Here is a 20,401-nt window from a genome sequence, read left to right on the forward strand (position 1 = left end):
ACTTCAGGGGGGAGTGCCTTTGAGGAGCTGGCAAAAGCGATGGGACACAGGAGCTCTAAGGTTTGCATACGTGCGGGGACGAGGGGAGCCTCCCCAGGGACCCGCCAGGGGACCGCAGCAGCACGAATTGCTCTCGGGGAGGCCGAGAGGGAGGCGCAGGCAGGTGCCTGGGCCGCCGTGCTCTCCGTGCGCGCTGCCGGCTGGCCGCAGGGCCAGCGGTGACCCGGAGGTGAGGGCCGCTCTGGGGATGATCCTGCTGTGGATCGGATCTCCGACCACGACAGGCCCCCTCCCAAGGGGGACCCCCCTGCCGAAGGGCTGCCGGAAGTAGTCTGACGAGGAATTCTGCAAGTAACGAGAGACTGGTCCGCACTTCCTCACAAGGCAGGGCCCAGCGCGGCGCGGGCAGACCTCGGACGCCGCCCCTTCCTGCAGGGGTCACACGTGCACCGTGTCCCACTCACGCCAACAGGCTCTGAAGCTCACTGAACTGTCCCCCCACCCCCTGTAGGGGGACACGGAGCAGCTACGGGGGGGACGCCAGGAGCATCTGCGCTGCTGCCGCCTGGCTGGACAGAGGGTCCCCGTGAAGCCGGAGAGCTCCGAGGGGCCGCAGCCCGGCTGTCTCAGGGCTCTGTCCCTCCCTCCCGCACCATCTCAGCGGACTCAGTGACCCCCCCCCCCCCGCCCCGTCCCGAGGCCACGCCCCACCTCCACGGGGCAAGTCTTCACCCGAAGCTGCTCTGTACCGTCCCGGGATCCTCTGCACCCACACAGCAACGGGCTTCCAGCGACTCTGCAGACACGTGGCTCTAAAGCATGACTCCAACCGTGGGCTCGACTGGAGACGAGGACCCCGTCCAGGACGGGGTGTGTCTGCTCTCTGCTCACCAGCCCAGCCCTCGTGCTGGTCCCCAGCAGACCCCTCACCGACTCAGCAAGTCCTTCTCCCACACCCTCCCGGGAGCCCATCCTCCCCCGCTCTCCTCACCGAGGCCGCCTTCCCTCTGCCCAGGGAGGTGTGGTGCCGGCACCGGGCCCCGGGCCATTTCCCTGCAGGCCACGCAGGCTCTCGCAGGCTCTCCCTCCTCGGCGGCCCGGCTCCTTCCTCTCGGCAGGCTTCCCCGACCCAACCTGGCCGGTCAGCCCTCCTGGCTCCTCTGCTCCGACCTGCCTGCCCGCCTCCTCGGGCGGCCGTCCTGGCCGGCTCTGTGTTCGGGCTCGCACCCTGAACAGCACACTGATGAATAAATGCTTTCACTGTTACTCGGCCCTCTCATCCTTCACAGATTTGTGCTCAGCCCCATTATTAGGACAGAGATTGTATCTTACTCGTTTTTCTGCAGAAAGATTGCATAAGTGGCCAAACTAAATTTTATTCAACTGAATCAATGTACCACCACCCACTTAAAACATAAATTTGATCAAGAAAATGTTTTTCCCAAGTGTGGGTTTATTTCAAAATTATAAAGATTTATATATTATTTTTATTACATATAATTAGCAATTTTTAGCTTATAAAAATTTTCACATTTAAAGTTTTTATTTTAAAAAGATATTTTTAAAATGTAGACATTTTAAAACCACCAAAAAAGCTGAATATATCTTGCAGCATAGGTTTACCCTTAAATATACACATCTCAGGTGCTGTTTAGAAAAGATTAAAAAACTGGCTAAAAATCATTTACAAGTGGCAATGATTAAAATCTCCTTATCTCTGGAAGAGCATCTTAATGACACAAAATGAATTTAACGTCACAAGCATTTAACAGTTTAATTAGCATGTAGTTTTTATCAGTATACAAAATGGTCTTAAATGGTCAGTGCAGTTGTTTTTTTGGAGTGATTACTGTATCAGGAAAAGTATACTTCACCAAAACCAGAACATCAGCTTTCAAATGGTCTTTTCAAAGAGTTTCTGATTTTTAACTCAGCAAAGAAGAACAGCATTTAATTACCGCATCCCTGGTGAAAAAACAAGAGGAAAAACAATATAATAATCTGCCTCCAGAGTGAACTTGCAAAAAGATTCCTGCCGAGAGACAAACACACGATCACCTTTTCCCGTCAGAACTCAGCGGAACCCCAGTACCTTTCCATAATTAAAACTTTGTTGAATATCACTTGAAATCAAGAACTGAGACATGGAAATAATTTCTTAGTTGCTAAAATGGTATTTGTTTCGAAATCTTAAACAACACATATGCTAATTTTATTATGAAGAAATAAATGTAAATACCCAAAACAACAAAAGTATTTTTAAAAAGAAACAACGAACTGAATTTTAAAAAGGAGAACATTTATAACTATGTCCCTAAGAATTCCAAAAAAATTCATGTGAAAAACCTCATTGGCCTTTCACATTTCTCTTCACAACAGTTAGTTCCAACTGTTGTTATATGAATACGGACTGTTAAGGCGAGCACCAACAGACTGGAGATGTACGGACAGACTGTATGCTGCTCTCAAGGGCAGGGTCCGACACTTCTGGGGAGGGTGGTCACTGCCCAGACGCCCTGCCCTGGCTGTGAGCTCCAGCTCTACTGCAGTGGACATCATTTGGGGCACCTTTTCCCCTCGTTGAGAAACAGCAAGAGCTCTCCCAGCCAAGGTCCTGAGGACTGACTGGCAAGTTACCTCTGCGCTCCTGTTCTAAGCCTGCTCTCCTTTAGCTGACCCTGCTTTGCTTTTTCTCCTTTTAAGTGTTCATCAAAAAGAATCATCCATTTGAAACTGAATAAAAATAGAACTGCTATCAATTTCCTTCACTGTTATATCAGGCGTACAATTCCGCTGTTTTTCATATGCAACCTATGTTCCAAATTTCACAAAGAAACAAAGCTGTGCCTCAACAGAATATTCCTCCAAACCGGTCAGATTGAAGACTGCAATTAAGTATTTGTTTTTTCCTCCATAATTAAATTAGTACCTTTCTCTGAAAAGATACAAGAAAACAGCAATTACCTCTTGACATACAGAATAAATATGTTTCTACTGGCTTAAAACAAACATTTCTGTATCAGATTCATTTTTTCATTAACTTTCTTTTTTTTTAAAGTAGAATTTATTTTTGCTGAAGTCTCCATATCCTATTTACTGAATACTTGCAGTCGCGAAAGGATCTAGAATCTCTTGCCAAAATTCACTAACTGCAAATGTTCAGGTGGTAAATCAGAAGTACATTCCCAGCCTACCTGTTACATCTGTTCAACATGTTTTTTACTTGATATGGCAAGCTTCTATTCCACTCATTTAAAAAATAATTTCCTTCTGGGAAAAAAGTCAAAGTCAACCAAAAACAGCCTTTTAAATCACATTTTAATATGAAAATTCACGTATCTGTGTAAAGAGAATTAGAGGAGCAGAAACAAGACAGAATTGAAACAAGCTCACCTTGCATACGGGATGTATGACAGACTATACCTGCAAGAAAAATTCAAGAACGTTGAAACTAAATGATGTTTTCCTTTTTGCCAAATGGCCATATTCTAACACCATAAAAAATGAAGCAGTAGACTACTGCACAGTGATTCTCAAAGTATGACCCCTGACGGCATACAGCATCACCGGGGAACTTGTTAAAAACGCAGATTCCTGCCCCCCCCCACCTCCTGAATGAGAAACTGCATCTCAGTAAGCAATGTGCTTTTAAAAAACTCTGATTCTGATGCCTGCTGAAGCCTGCTGTAATAAAAAGCCTGTTGTATTACCCCTTTCGAGTTATTTTTCAAAAATAAAAACTATAAAATAACAATAAACTGCACTCTCCTTCAGGGATAAGGCAATCATTAAGTACAGATTAACAATAAAAAGCAACATATTAATAGAAAATAACAAAGGTTTAAACTTTTCCGCATTTCACTGAAAAAGAGTAAAACAACATCATAAGGTTCTTTTGTAACACGTAGAGAATTGCATTTAACAGCTGTTGACATTCCATCAGTGGAAAGGTAGAAACAGCATCAAAACAAAGACTGGGGCTTCCCTGGTGGCGCAGCGGTTGAGAGTCCCCCTGCCGATGCAGGGGACACGGGTTCGTGCCCCGGTCCGGGAAGATCCCACATGCCGCGGAGCGGCTGGGCCCGTGAGCCATGGCCGCTGGGCCTGCACGTCCGGAGCCTGTGCTCCGCAACGGGAGAGGCCACAACAGTGAGAGGCCCGCGTACCACAAAAACAAAAACAAAAACAAAAAAACCCCACTGATCTCAGATTGGGTGATATCAAAAAGGAGAAATTTAAAACAGCAAAGTCAGGAAGGGGTCTACTGACGATTGCAAGGAAGCAAACAAGACTGAGCTCTAAAGGAAAAGGAAAACACTCGTAGAAATATTTTGTACGTGAAGAACACCTTTCTGGTCTGACGTGGGAGCGTGCGAGGAGGGCACATTCAACTCAATCGTATTTGCTGGGCCCTCAGCCCAGGACCTGAACGTGGCCTGGGGAGGGAGCGATCAGGAAGGATGGCGTGACTGAACACTCGGAGGGGAGGACACCTCAGGGAGAGGCAAGGGCACAGCAGCCTCGCTGAGGAGTCGGCACCAGAACGAACTCACTCGGCAGGTGCTCAGCAATACCAGGCAAAGCGAGTGGTTCCCCGCTGTGCCCTCGGGCTCATCCTGTGGCTCGGCCTGGACTTCAGGGTTCGTGTGGCACCACCTGCATTTCCCAGCATTTCTCTTTCACACATTAGAGAAGAAGTGAACGCAGCCCTGTGTGCCTGGGCAAGCACAGCCCCCAACTCTCCTCAGCTCTCCCACATTTAGGCCCCCCAGGACACACTGCAGACCTCAGGCACCTGACCTCTCAGGAGGCCCTTCCCCTCCAAGGCACAGGCTTACCTGACCCGGTAAAATGCCAATGACCTTCCTAGGCTTACAGGCTCAGAACAAAACGCGTGGCACTGCTTAGGAAATTTTAACTTTCTATTTAGTGTAAGACTTACCAGGTCATTGACAAGAACTGCAATATGCAGAATAATAAGGCCAGCCCCTTCTTATGCCACTGACAACAGCAAAGACAAAGAAATAATGAGTTAAACATTTTTTTAAAAAATACTTTTCACAAGCAAGTTCAGTTCCTCCCCTTCAAAAATATAAACGATAGCTCCAACTTATTTCATTAAATCCTAGTATGACAAATTTAAGATTCAGGAGATCTGAGAATTACATATCCATAAATTGTATCTTCTTTCTAGAATCCTCTGATTCCATTTATTCAAATGCTGCTAAGTATATGGCATTAAACATTAATGAAATAAATGTGCATAGGCCGAAAATATTAAATCTCTCTCATGTTAGGTCCTTTAAGTCAAGGTTAACCTTTCTAAAATACCCACTTGATTATTAGATCTGTATCCTATGCGGAATTTACGTATCTTTCTCATTCACACTTGTTCATTTTCTTGAGTTATTTTTTGAACTAAAACTGTATTTTATTGTGATCTTCTGGAATAATGTAAGATAAAGTTTCCACAGTTGTTTTAAAATGATCTATTTTTAGAATTTCTTGTCCATCTTTATTTTAAATTTTTATTTATTTATTTTTTCACTTATTTTTAATCTACTGCTTATAAACAGACTGCTGGACCTTTCCAAACCAGAAATCAATTTTCTATAGGGAAATGCGAAGATTGTTTACGAAAATTCTTTTAAGTTATCACTGGGAAATGAGGTATTAAGTGCATTCTTGCACAACTAAAGTCCGGTCCTTAAATCATCAAAATTAAAAGCAGAACATTTTTGATGAACGTTTCTGCAGTGTGTCGTATGCCACCCCATCTTCTTTAAAGTGCGCTGTGTTCTTGGGAGCTCAAGAACCTCCTCAGACCCCTTTGGAGGTAGATAAGGAACAATAAGCAAATGTAATGAAGAATCAGGAGCATCGACGAGTAAACTGAATTGTAATAGAGTAACTTCTCTGAAGGCTAATGAGGAGCCGTTCACCTCATCCGTAAGTGGTGCAAGAATAATTTAAGTCCTTTTGTCCCTCTGTGTTAATTTGTTTGGGTTTGTTTTCCGGCCCTTTCTCCTCACTGTGTGGACACCCTGATGCTCACGATGCACTCCCCACCCTAGAGCCACAGCACAGCGAGGCTATCAGCACAGCAGACAGAGCACGCAGACCCTCAGCGAGGGCCTCTCACGGCCCTGGGCCTGAGAGAGGGGCCAGTCTGACCTGGACGCAAGCACGAGCTCACTTCTGTCTGTTTTAGGTGGCAGAATCCACTGCAAGCCTAGCCACTAACTAGGTTTTAGGGACACCCAGTCTTTGGTGGGTTTTAAGAAACCAGACTTTGAGCTCCTTGGAGATGATGGTGCGATGACAGTCTACCTGGTGAGGGGCCACACAGTTAGTAGAAAACAGATATGGTTGAGGTAACTTACCCAAAGAGCAGCGCACAGGGTAAGTATGAAACACAACTACAGGAAAGGAAAGAAAAATTGTCAATTTGAGCCTTTTCCAAAGCTTAACAAAAATGCATACACTATTCTGCATTCATTTGCATGATAACACGCTAGAGAACAAAATTAATGAGACCGCTTACTCTAGTTGTCCTTATACGTTCCCTGAGTATTACTTTAAAGTCTGTGACTGCTGCAATGTTCCTCGGCAAATTGCAAGCACATAATAAATCACCTGTTGACTAAGCCAACAGAGAGACTGTCTCGAGAATGAACGAGTAACAGCGGCTGTTGTTATGGGTTTAGGAATGCTGGCGCTAACGTTTACTAAGTCAAGCCGCCACCGCAGGACTCAGTACAACCGCTCCTGTACAGTAAGTTCTGTTTTACTTAGCTTTACATAGGAACCTGTTATAATGATTTCACACAGAAAGACTGCACTGTCATTCCACAGCTATGTCCCCCAGAGGAGGCAGGGGAGAGACGAGGAGAGGCAGGGAAAGCAGTGGGGCAGGCGTGGAGACAGAGGCCTAGGTATTTGTGCAACAGTCCAACGGGGGAGCGACAAAGGCCAGGTGACAGGCCACCAAAATTAAGCCAACTCTCCCTGAGAAGCCTCATATGGACCCAGAGGTGACCCGTCTTCCAGGCCCACCCTCCAGAAAGTACACACAGGGGTCCATTAAGGTGCTCCATGGGGCCCGAAAATGAAATACATGCAGCTCTCATTTTCACGTGCAATACACAGAGCTACACTGTTAGAATACACAAAAGAAAACAGGATTCACCCAGCCAATCATTTTAGGCAATGCTACATAATCCAAACTCTTTAAACACACAGCCTGAAGAATGTGACTGTCATATTCAACAAGAGAATTATAACATTAGTACCTCCCAAAGTAATGCAAAAAGAAAAGAAAAACTCGAAAAAAGTTTTTTAAAAGTATCATTATTTACTTACAAGCATAACAATCGTTGCAAGCAATCTCGTTGTTTCAAACATTTTCTTCAGTTGTTTCACAGGTCCCATTAAAAAGCACGTACTATTTGAAACGAATAAAAGAAAGGAGAGAGGGAGCTATTAACTTGTCCGGCTGTGTAAAAATAAGTACTTTTAAGAAAAGAAATCCTATGTTAGTTTAATTAGAAAATCTCACTAAGTCTGTTGCATTTCTCCTTAACATTAGAAGGAAGCGTTAATCCTTCTGTCTTCTGCGACACAGGAACGCCTCTCACAAATCACTCACAGCGCCGGTGAGCGCGACCGCTGAGGCCGGTCCAGGCTGACAAGGCAGGCTGCTCTCCGTTGGCGCCAATTCAGCCACTGCTTCCTCACCTCTACGCACATTCCCCGTCATAACGAGAGAACAGCCCCACAAGCACTGTCGGCGTAAAGCTTCTAAGGGCAAAAGTGTGCAACTGCGCCCTCAGGCCTCTTCCAGGCTGCGGTCTGAGGAGGGGCATCGGGGCGAGCCCAGGAGAGTGGGCTGAGCTTGGCCACGGCTCACACCCCTGCACTGGGCAGCACCTCTGATGCAGAACGTCCCTGAAGAGGCAGGAGCTCACCTCTGAAAGCTGAGAGCTCGTAAATGTGACAACTACGCTAACAGACATCAACTCCCCCAGAGATGCACCCGAGGCCCCCAGGGGGGACTCCCTGAACGCCCAGTGCACAGTCCTCAGAGTCACTGCCACTGTGTGGCCCTGTCCAACTCCTGGGCCCGGCACTGCCACCCCCGATCTGCTTCCGCCGCTGGTCGGCTGGGCATCTGACGGTCCCCTCGCCGAGGCAGCTACAAGCCGGGGCTCCGGAGGACTCTCGGGTGGGAACCAGGCCTGGTCACCTCACTAGGCACCTCCCTGGGGAGTGACCTCCCCCCCGCCTCGTGCTACTACACCCTGCTATAAGATGGGGTGATAACAGTGCCCACCTCACAAATGGGGTGACAGACACAGAACACTTAGGATAGGGCCTGGCACACAGTAAGTACCTCCAAATGCTGGCTATTCTCACCATGAACACTCTATGATGGCAGCTGGCACACAGCAGGAGTCTAAGTATCTATTGAATGAATGTAAATTTTGAATTCACAGTATGTATAGATCTACAGAAATATATCCTATTAGAAAAGAAAATTTTGATGATAGCAAATGAAATATTTTGAGAAGCCAAACTTCTGTACATACCTGGCTAAGGCAGCAATATTTCCAAGGGTATAAAACACTGCAAAAAGCTTTATGCCACCAGGAAGCCACAGCAATCCAGTTCCCTGAGTTAAGACATTATAGTTATTTAAAAGTAATTTTACCACTGTAACAGGTTAAAATATAAATGTGCTACTATAGTAATAATAAAACAGTAATAATAGAATATATATATAATAAAGTTTATGTATAAATGTGTTAATGTATAGTCTCTAATTATATAGTTTTTTAAAAAGTAGTTAATTTTCAATGTTATTTGCTAATTTGAATCTTCTGCCTATTTGCATATAAGTATATATAAATGAGCCATTACATAACTTTCTTTATCCATCTAAGTCTCACTCTACTTAAGTATTCTTTTTTTTTTTTTTTTTTTTTTTTTTTTTTTTTAAGTATTCTTTTTATAAATGGCAAGTCAAAAATCTAAATCACATCTAAATCACTGACTGCAACTCTCCTAATACACACTGATCTTTCTTAAATGAAATTATTTTAACAATCCATAAACCCCCCAAAATATTAATCTCTGCATCTTTTTATTGATCTCTACCCCTTTATTTCAGGGGACTAAATATGTCCCATCAGAACAGTCCAGATAAAGTGGACTGTGTGTTGGGACTAAATGGAATGATCAGTCTCACACAAAATAGAAATTACGGAGCAACATACAGCCTTAACGCACAAGAATAGAGAAGACGATGCCACTGGCGAAGCATATGGCAAACCATTTCAGCCTGGTGTTGAAACTGAGGGACGAGGCGTCCAGGACCTGAGGAGAGAAGGGGAATTAGAACGTGTTTTTACATCATCACTTGCCGACCTGATGCTTTACATTAAAGCAAAGCTTCATGTTAATACAGACAATGAGTCTGCTTTACTTTGCACATTGTAGTGTTAAGAATATTACGATTCCATGGCCGTAAAGGAGACTATCAACAGGTCTGGGAATGAGACGGTCCTGAGGAGTCACTGTTAACTTTGCCAGGTGAGATAACAGCATTATTGTGTTATACAGTTTTAGAAAGCTCTCACCTGTTAGGGACAGGAGAAGCACTGATGTGGATGAAATGACGTAAGCTATGAGATACCTTATAAAATACTCATTGATTGAAAAGTAGGGGAAAGATGAAACAAGACGGGCAAAATGTTGACAGGTGTTGAGGGGGACTCATGGACACACACCTTCTCTCAACATCTCTATGTCCGAGGGCATCTGGGCAAAGTCCCTACATGCAGAGCCTGACATGGGGACTGTCCTGCCGGAACCTCTCTGGGGGCGGCGGGGGGGGGGGGGGGAGGGAGCCCTCAGGCAAGGGAGGGAAGCTGGCCAGAGAAGGGGAGGGACGAGTGAGGCCCTGCTTGCAGCTGGAGCTCAGTGAACACCATACCTCACTGTCTGTGCCGCTTGAGGCCAGGCCGCCCTTCTGGAACCCTCCTCCCAGCAGCTGGTGGCTGGCTGCAGGCAGAGGGCGGAGGGCCCAGGCTGCTGCAGGAGCTACAGCGTGAGCACAAGAGGACAGCTGTGAGCTACAGGGCGGCGGGCACGTCCGCCCAGTGACTGGGACCTGGGGAGCCCCCGCAGCGTCTACCACGGGGCACATCTGACAACCTCAGCTACAAGTCACAGAAGCCCCGGCGTCCTCACAACCGTTATTAGAAACACACTTTGGAACACACGCGAATTAACTGCAGGGGGACGACATCCCCGCATGTCACGTGGACTCCAACCAGATTATACGGGGCCGCACTCCACACACGTCACACGATGATGCGGCACACAGAAACGATTAAGCACACATTTCCTTCCACTGAAGTACCGCGGAACTGAAGTACTAACAATATTATTATATTATTTAAATGTTACATTCGTTTCAGCTGTACAGCACCGTGATTCAATACTTTTATAAATTATATTCCCTTTAAGGTTACTACAAAATAACGGGGACATTTCCTTGTGCTGTACATCTCAGCTGCTCAGCTATTTCATACACACCAGTTTGTACCTCTTAATCCCCTCCTCCTGTATTGCCCCTCCCCCTTCTCTCCCCACCGGTAACCACTAGTTTGTTCTCTATATCTGTGAGTCTGCTTCTGTTCTGTTATGCACATCTGTTTTATTTTTTAGATTCCACATATAAGCAATAACATACAGTATTTGTCTTCCTCTTCATTAAGCTTAATGCTCTCTAGGTCCATCTGCATTGCTGCAAATGGTAAGCACACATTTACATTAAAGTACACCATTAAAACTCATTTTCCCAACAAGGCTGAAAAAGTATCAACAACAGATGTTTCAAGAAACTAGAAATACACAATAAGGATTTATATTCCAAAATTATTATTAACTTGCATTATCATATACTTAAAAGACCACATGCTTATAATGCATTTTCAAGAATAATGATGCAAAAATACAAAGTTTTATACGCAAAAGCTCAAAATTCCTTACCTCAATAGATTGATCTGTGAATCCTTATGCAGCATGAAAAGCAGATAAAAACAACTAAAGATTCTGTCAATGTAACATCCATCACTTTTGAACACATTTTAAATATTTTTTAAAATCTGATTTAATCCACAGACATTCTTGTTTCCAGCAATGTCATCTGTTTATACTAAAACTGATCACTGTTTTTTAAACAAAGAATGAACCTGCCTAAATTTCATTTTTATCTGATCAGGTAGAATACACATAGAACAGAATAAACCCAGAAGACTGCATATCGCACAGGGAATCACTGGTTTGTAAAAAAGGAGAAACGGTACCCTAAGTAAGCAGGGTTTCTAAGTGGTCAGTGCGAATACACAATGATGTGAGGACTTAATGAGAGTGGAAGAAGCATCTGTTTTTACTTCCTTTACAAGTTTCAATCACCCCATTGTTCTTAAGTTCAACTCAGTATTAAGCAGAGTCATTTGTATAAATAGTAGATATTTTTCCTCTCATTACCATCAGCCAAGTGATCTTTAAATCTAAACATGTAACAAATTCTTTCCATTTGTAAATTTGGAATATTTGATCCACAAGCAAATGACCTGTCGCAAGCCCTTCAGATTGCCCAGGATACAGAAACAAGTCACAGATTCCCTAACTCCCAATTGGGAAAATGATACAGTGCCCACCGTGCAAGAAAACCAGGCACTGCCCTGTCCATGAGGGAGACGGAGGGAGCCCTGACCCCGCAGACCCGCGTTAGCATGAGCTTGTAGGTGTGACGTGCTTGTCCAACGGGATCAGGAAGGAGCCCACCAAAACCAGCAACTATTCTGATCTTGTAAATTTAGTCTTAGCAAAGAAATACACATTGAAGTGGCCATCAGTTATTTTACTTATTTGTTATTAAAGGAAGAGGAAGCCAAGAATAAACCTCGTGAGAGCAGGAGCGACTCTCCCATTCGCCGGTGCCCTCTTCCTGCTGCAATAAATCAACCTCACCTGGAACCAGAACTTATTAAAAAAAAAGTTGGAAACAATGGAGGAAAATGTCTTCACCACAGCACCAACATTACAGGTGAATGAATGAACCCATGGCACAGATACGAGCTGCCTTCCTAGGGGATGGAGAAGCCGGGAGGAGAAGGACACCATCACAAGGGAACAGCGTGGGCACCTGGGCCTGGCTCCCGGGCCACCACCACTCGAATAAAGGGAACCACCGCATACATGGAATTCCTAGAACTGCCCCTCCAGAGACAGTGGTGGACGATGAGATAAAGACGAGAGGACAGCGAGCACAGAAGCAGACGCCCACGGCCCCTCCAGTGCGGTCCTGACCCACCTCCCCAGGGGTCCCCTCCCCGACTCAGAGGCTCCTCATCGCCGTCACCCACCGCTCTCCCAGGCATCCCCTCTCACTCAGCAGCCCCAACCACAGGTCCTGCCCCAGATCCTAGCAGAGTCTCGGGTGCTTTCTACATGCACGTTGACAGCCCAGCCTTTCTGTTCCTCACTCTCTCCTCTCCGACAGCCTCTGCTCTCCCCTCCACTCAGAGACCCTGGGACTCGCACTCCCCGAAATCACTCCAAGTCCAGGCCACACTGCTCTCCAGCTGCGACATCCTCCCCAGGGCACTGATTCAAGGGCTCCTGCCTGGATGCTTCGCAGCCTCTCGGGCCCCTTTATCCCCTCCTTTACTTCAATACAAAAGCGCAAGTTCCCTTTCTGCTCTATCCACCAGCAAAACCCTGGCATGACTCAAGCCCTCCTTCCTCTTCCTCTGGGTGGAGTCACACGGCAGGACGTGGCATCCTAACCAGGTCATCGCCAACTTCAGGGGGCCCTGGGCACTGCCTGCCAGGCATCCCAAGTGCACTGCTGTTTAAGTTGACCTGCCTTCTCACTGTCACCCCCTGACCCTGCCAACCCACCTCCATTTCAACCTCCAGTTCCTGCCCTGGCACCTCCCCAGTCAGCAGACACGCTGCCTCTATTTCCCACAGAACACGGAAGCCCCGTGGGGATGCCTGCACCGCTTGCTGTTGCTAAACACCAAGCTCACCCTGGGAACACTCACCCTCCCTTCCTGGCCCCGGACCACAGCACAGGGGCAAAGGCCAACGTGTCCGCCCTGCTTTAGAGGCCAAGCCCCCTGACGTCCCAGGGAACTGACACGGCTGGCTTTTCTCCCCGTGTACAACAGTGAACCACATTCTTGCGGAGACCCCCTTCCATCAACCTGTGAACACGCGTAAGCCTCTTCCATCTTAAACAGACAAAAAGCCTGACTTCACCCTCCAGCCTCTGCTCAGTCATTCACTGATTCACTCAACAAATACCTACTGGGTGCTCCTGGGTGCTAAATGCGGGGTGAGGGCCTGGCTCTTGGTTAAAAGGCGCGGGTCGGGGGGAGGGCTTCCCTGGTGGCGCAGTGGTTGGGAGTCTGCCTGCCGATGCAGGGGACACGGGTTCGTGCCCCGGTCCGGGAAGATCCCACGTGCCGCGGAGCGGCCGGGCCCGTGAGCCATGGCCGCTGAGCCTGCGCGTCCGGAGCCTGTGCTCCGCAACGGGAGAGGCCACAGCAGTGAGAGGCCCGCGTACCGCAAAAAAAAAAGGCACGGGGGGGGCGGGGGGAAGCTGCCGGGCCCACAGCCCCTGAGAGGAGCTGCAGGCAAGGACAGCAGTTGGTCCTGCCCTTTCACCTCCCTGCACCCCCAGCCCCGAGGCTCTTTGTCTGAGGCCCTTAGGAGAGCTCCATGTCCAACAGGGTACACGCTCCTCCTGACTCATCCCCCTCGGCCCTCCCAATCGCCCTCCTCCCCCGACCTCAGAGTCCATAAAACTGCCTGACCCCAGGCCTTCGCTGCCCCATCAGACCCCAGATCACCGCCCGTCCCTGGTTTTAGCCCCGGGCTGGTTACATCGCAGGAAGTGATCTGCGGCTGAATTAGCCCCTTCGTTTGTGGCTCTGCTTGAGCTGCTGAGCTCGTCTCTGCCAGGACCTGGCCCTCTCCAGGTTCCCAGTCTCCTGAGCTCCTCACTGAAAGCTCCAGAGGTCAAACCCTGGGCCTCCTCCCTTTTCTACTTACCCACAATCGCTTGGTTATCTCACGTACTTCCTCCCAGGAGCTCTAGAATCTGCACTCAGATGCTAGCTGGCATCTCACTCAACATCCAGATGACCCCCCAACGTGCGCCTTCCATGTCCCAGTCAAGGGCGACTCCATCTCTCCAGCGGCTCAGGTCAAAACCAGAGGCACCCGGGCCCCTCCAGCAGCACTCTGACACCTAGCCCGTCAGCTCTGCGCTCGGACCGTTTACAGAGCCTGGCCACTCTCACTTTAGGCCACCGTCACTCCCACCTCCCTGACCCAGGTCTCTTCCCAGGACCACTACCCTAGTCCTCGGACCAGGCTCCAGCTGCCACTCTTGCCCCTGCAGTCTGTTCTCCACAGACCAGCCAGGGCGACCCTTTAAAATCCAAGGCAGTCACATGCCCGCTCTACTCAAAACCCAACAGCTCCTCAGCACGCTCAGAGTAAAGGCTGAAGTCCTTACTGTGTCCTGCAAGACCCCACATGACCTGGAGCCCACCTCCCACCTTCCCGCTTCCCTGGCCCTTGGCTCCAGACACCCTGTGGCCTCTCTACGGGCCTTGAACGTGCTGAGCCTGTTCTCAGGATCTATATTTGCATGAGTTGGGAGATATTTACTTGTACGGGTTACCCAGATATCCCAGTGCTCTTCAGATCTATGCTGTAATGTCACCCTAAAAGACACATCTTCCCTGACCATCCAACACAACAAGATGATCCCAACCTCATCCACCCACTTTACCTTCTTCCATGGCACTTATCACGGGCTGACATATTTTTATATTTACTTGTTTATTAACTGTTTTCCCCAATTAAAATGTAACTTCCATGTAGGGGAGGCCTTTGTTTTGGTCACTGTTATAACACCAGCATCTTGAACAGAGCCAAACATATGCAGGCACCAAAATATTTGTTGAATGAATAAATGATCACCTCCTCCGAACTCAATGCACTTGTCCATTCCAGTCAATCACTCCAATCTTTGGTCAATGACTTCTCTACATAATTTTTCACCCCTCTAGAGAGTGGGCTCAAGAGAAGTGGCACCACCACCTTCATGCCCCAAGGTTTAGAGCAGCTCCGTCTAACAGGACTTTCTGCAATGCAATGCCCCAAGCAGGTACTGTCCTATGCATCAGCCACTGACTTACTTGCCCACCCAGCACCTAAAACGTGGCTGGTATGGCTGAAAAAGGAATGTTAAATTTTATTTAACTTAAATTTAAATAGCCGCATGTCGCTAGGGCTACTGTTTGTATAGCACAGACCTAGAGCATAACGTGAAGCACAAAACAGTGGTTTAATAAATGAGCTGGGGGCTTCCCTGGTGGCACAGTGGTTAAGCATCCGCCTGCCAATGCAGGGGACACAGGTTCTATCCCTGGTCTGGGAAGATCCCACATGCCACAGAGCAACTAAGCCCGTGCACCACAACTACTGAGCCTGCGCTCTAGAACCTGTGAGCCACAACTACTGAGCCCGCGAGCCACAACTACTGAGCCTGCACACCACAACTACTGAGCCCACGTGCCACAACTACTGAAGCCCACGCGCCTAGAGCCCATGCTCCTCAACAAGAGAAACCACCGCAATGAGAAGCCCGCACACTGCAAAGAGGAGTAGCCCCGCTCGCCACAACTAGAGAAAGCCCGTGCGCAGCAAAGAAGACCCCACGCAGCCAAAAATAAAATAAAATAAATTTATAAAACAATTAAAATTAAATTAAATAAATAAATGAGCTGGGTAAGCCATTGCTGCCTAATGGACGTTTCTCATATTACCATTTATAGGTTCTTGTATTACCATTACGATTTGCCAAACTGGTTAGAGTTCACTTAGAGCAGATGCCTGGCTTTCAGTCTCTGAACCCTCACAGACTAGTCCAGAATCCTGTTCACAAGAGGTGCTGTTTATAACAAGGAAGGAAGTTAGGACAAGAGAAGGGACAAATAAAAGGTCCTTATGTAATACCATTTCATTTTAAATGTTCCACTTCTGTGACAGGCAGGCAAGAATTTGTCTGCATGCAAATAACAAAGATACTTATAAAGCAGTTCCTCCTGCACTATTTTTATCCCTCCTTTTAAAGGAAGTAACCCTTTTCAAGTCCCGTGGGTAAAGTACGCAGACAAGGATTGTTTTTTTAAAAAACCGCTTATGAGGGCTCAACTGACAACTTTTAATTCAGTATTATTTCACTTCTCAATGACCTGTGTTTTTTCTTTTCTCCCTCCAGTCTCCCTCCTTCCAAAAAACATACACTCACAACACCTCACTTAATTCCAGGGTCTAACAGATGCAACGAAGCTTTAAGATTTCAGCTTATGCAGCTGACAGGACGAGTACCCGCACAGGTACTGCGCTGCCAGCCCGAGTTCAAAGTCCACACCAGGCGCAGAAAACCAAGCGGAGGCTGGTGGAGAGCAGCGTGGGTGCAAATGGGTTATTTGGGAAAGGAAGACATGCAGCGAAGTACGTTCCTGAGAGTCGCAAGGCCAAATTGGAGGGCGGGGGGGGTCTCAAATTGAGCTTCTGTAGACTACATGGAAACCTGGAAAGCGCCCCAAGTTCTTCCCGGGAGGCCCGTGGCGCCCTCCCGCATCACCTCTGCAGGTAGAAGAGGCCCGCTGCCCACGCTCCGCGGCCCCGCCCCAACACACGTTCACCCCAGAGGCCGGAGGCAGGCTCCCTACCTGTGCAGTCAGGCCCTGCTCCTCGTCGTCCTGGCCGCTCAGGACTCGCCGAAGCTTCTCCATGGCCCTGCTCCCGGGCCGCAACGGCCCTTCTCGCCCGCCGAGAAACCCGGAACCGGAAACTCTTGTGGTCGACCGGAAGTCCGGGTATCCCGCTTCCGGCGCGTCGGCGCGGCCCTTGCGGCCTCCGTAGCAGCGTGCGCATGCGCGTCGGGTTCCGCCGCTGGCCTGTGTGGGCCCTGTGGCCGCGGGCGGGGGGTGCGTTGGGTATGGCGTCCACGTTGTGCTAGCTGCTCGCCGGCCCGCGGGGCGGAAGCTGTAAGGGAAGGACGCGGAGAGCCGCGGTCTCCCGCGCTCGGGTTCAGCAGTCGCTGCCTGCCACCTCCGGGAGTCGGGACCCAGAGGTGCGCACAGCCGTTGCTTGTTGGATGAATAGACCCACGAACGCGGATCCTCACGAGTGTCCTCGAAGCCCCGTGCCTTGCGCCCACGTCCAGGCCTGCGGCCCCGGGCTCCAGTGCCGGGACTAGAAGTCTAGGTCTGCAGACTCAGGTCCAGTACTGAGGCCCCGTGCCCTAGACTCGCTTCCAGGCCCGACAGAAGAAGGCTGGGGCCCTTGTGCCAGTACTGGCAGGGATTCCGTTCTAAACTGCCGTTCGCCGAGTATCTCCGCTCGAAGGGAGTCCGGGGACAAGGGGCAGGCTTTGGGCGCTGGTGGTGTAATAGGGAAGAGCTAAATCCGACTCCCTGTTCCGTCTGTTTCTTTGATCTCAGCCTTTGTTTTTCGTCGCTTTTGTTGGTATAATCATATACATATATTACGGCCTGCCCCAGGGAACCCTGCCCCTCTGCCTGAATGTTAAACTAAAGAGCCCCTCTTCGTTTCCCAGGGAGACAGTCTCACCCTGCCCACCTGTAGATGGCTGGCAGTTCCAGGGAATATTTGCAAAACGTATGGCCTTTTTACTTTGCTTCCTCGTCTCTAACCCCTTTCTGTGCTATAAAAGAAACTGGCATCCAAACCCCGATAAGATAGTTTATCGGAGACACTAGTCTGCCACCTTCTCGGTCTGCCGGTAGTGACTTCTTTTCTCTCTTATTCTCTACCTTGCTAAGGAGAGAGGAGAAACTAGGGCTTCCTGTACAGTGTGAATTCCAGAGAATCCAGGAGTTTTCCATAAATACACTCCTGCTTTCCAGTTTGGTGTGATCGTGATGAAATGCCTACTGTTTTGTTTTATTACATCACCTACTCCGTTCCTTCCCTAAAACGTAACAATTAAAAGGTGGAGCCCCAAAGGCTTTTATTGCCCATCCTTACTGCCTTCAGTAGAATTTTATCTAATCTCAATGAGATAGAAAACACATGGTAAGACCCCTAGAAACACAGATGATACACTTGCTCTGATAAAACAGTCCAATGTTCAGCATCTTTTAGGTGGAAAATACTTATATTTGGCCTGTTTATACTGAAGTGTGAGATCCTATTCTTTTGTCCTTAACTTAAAAAGATCAGAAAATAGAGCGGAAAAAATGCTATAAAATAATAAACCTGTGTGCTTCTATAATAAGAGTACATCTATACATTCCCTAAATTTTTTCCATTTGAAGTATGGTATCTTTAGTTTTGCCTATGCAAAAAGATGAAATAAACTGATACCTCTACTAATGGGGAGAAAGCTTTCCAAGGATATGTGAGGTTGAGCCATGGAATTTGCCAGTGTCCAATTGTGTTTAACCTAAAAAGGGCAATTTCATAATTTTCAACCTGTACCTGGGTGTAAGAAATTTTACTTAGAAAAGAATATTGAAGATTTAAGAATGTGATTTGGGCCTTTTCACTTCTCATGCCCTATGAGCCAAGCTTAGTTTCCTAAAAAATACCACATAAAATTTACTGAAGTCATAAGCCAATGGAGATAATTGAATAAGTGTCTAGGCTCCATAGTCAAACTGCCTGGGTTAGAATCCTGGCTCCCCCGTTTTGTAGCTGTGAGGTTTGGGGCAAGTCAACCTAAACTCCTGTTTCACTTTCTGACATGTGAAAATCAAGGTGATAATAGTTCCTACCTTGCAGGGTTGTTATGAGGATTAAATAATACATCAATCGACCCTCATTATTCAGGGGTTCTATATTACAAATTCACCTACATGCCAAAATATATTTGTAACCCCGAGATCAATACTTGCAAGCACTTTTGCAGTCACTCAGGACATGTGCAGAACAGTGAAAAGTTAGTCACCCGACACTCACCGTCACGGCTGGGGTGGAACAAGGCCGTGATGTGCCTTCTTGTTTCAGCTCATACTGCAAACAGGCGCGGTTTTTGTGGTCTGCTTAGTCCTACATTTTTTCGCATACTTGTGCCTTTTCTTGGTGATCTCACTGTTTAAAATAGCCCCCAAGCCTAGTGCTGAAGTGCTGTCTAGGGTCCTAAGCACAAGAAGGCTTATGGAAAAAAAGTATGTGTTAGAGAAGCTTCATTCAGGCTGTTGTATGCTGATGTCTGTGAGTTCCACATTAATGAATAATACATACTGATTACGAAGTTTTTAAACAGAATCACTTCAGACAAGGTTATGGGTTGATCAGTTGAGGAACGTGCAGTCAGAGGCTCGCAGGACCCTGACCCGTGTCTGCAGGAGTGGGGCCTCAGTCTTCGCAAACCAGTTTGCAGCGACTTTATCAAACGTAACCTGCAGATGACAAGGATCGACTATAGGTGTAAGGACGGGGCCTACCACATGCCAAGTGCTGAACAAATGCTGGGTTTTGTCGTTCTAACCATTACTGTTGTTTCATCGTGTCTAATGTCTGCTCTGGGTCCCTGTCTCCCTTCCCATCTGTGAAAGGAAAATCTAAACGGAGTCATTATTGCTCAGAGAGCTCTGTGACCTGGAACCAGGAAGCAACGGAGGAAGGTGACGTGCATGCCTCAGCCTGGATGGACTCTGACCTTTTGACCTGATGAAGTTGTCCAGAGCACCTGCCAGAAACGCAAGATACTTATCGGACCCTTACCCTAAAATAACTTGAGACAGTCTATCTACTTATTGGACCCCTGCCCTAAAACAACTGACGATGCCTTGAGGACAAATCTTCTCTCACTTGCGACTGTCAATCACGGTTCTTGCCAGGCAACATTTAACAGCCTCCTGGCTTGTTTTCTTTTTTCCTGGCTTTGTGTCTTCAGAAGCCTCTGATCCTTTCTCTTCCTTGGAACACTCCTTTGGGGTTGCCCTGAATCTGTCTCCCAGACTGCAATTCTTAGGACCCCAAATAGATTCTTCCTATTTGCACCCTGCATTTTTTTTTTTTTTTTTTTTTGGCTGACACATCCTAGTGAACAGTCTGTAAGGAAGCCCGAAGTTAGCTTGTACTTCGTGCCCAGAATCCTAGAACAAAAGCCGGGAGCTTCCTACTTCCTTCCTCTTCCTGCTTCTCAGCCACAGAGCTTTCCAGAGGCAATGGCCTATCCAAACATGAGGCAGCCGGACAAGCAGAAGGCGGTTCCAAGTGGTGAGATGCAAAGCTTGAGAACATCTTTCCTGGGCCCCGAGATGAGAGT

General features: G+C 47.6%; 1 protein-coding gene across 2 annotated transcripts; it reads right to left on the bottom strand.

The window, feature by feature from the left end:
• Window positions 1–1,433: 1,433 nt before the first annotated feature.
• SFT2D1 (SFT2 domain containing 1) lies at window positions 1,434–16,966 on the bottom strand. 2 transcript variants are annotated; one of them, XR_016395276.1, is made up of 9 exons: window positions 16,833–16,966; window positions 9,289–9,375; window positions 8,589–8,671; window positions 7,363–7,444; window positions 6,384–6,419; window positions 4,943–5,001; window positions 3,394–3,423; window positions 3,195–3,270; window positions 1,434–1,965 (listed from the first exon to the last, which is right to left on the bottom strand). XR_016395276.1 is itself a non-coding variant. In XM_022560880.2 (8 exons), exons 1-8 carry the CDS (start codon window positions 16,893–16,895, stop codon window positions 1,926–1,928), a joined length of 480 nt encoding a protein of 159 aa, XP_022416588.1. In that variant the 5' UTR covers window positions 16,896–16,965; the 3' UTR covers window positions 1,434–1,925. The 2 variants fall into 2 exon arrangements, 1 of the variants encoding a protein (XP_022416588.1); XM_022560880.2 differs by lacking the exon at window positions 3,195–3,270 and having other exon boundaries at window positions 16,833–16,965.
• Window positions 16,967–20,401: the final 3,435 nt, after the last annotated feature.

Source organism: Delphinapterus leucas, chromosome 12, assembly GCF_059928025.1.
Source record: "Delphinapterus leucas isolate spDelLeu-1000000601 "Yukka" chromosome 12, BTC_Dleu_Yukka2, whole genome shotgun sequence".
Classification (NCBI taxonomy): Eukaryota; Metazoa; Chordata; class Mammalia; order Artiodactyla; family Monodontidae; genus Delphinapterus; species Delphinapterus leucas.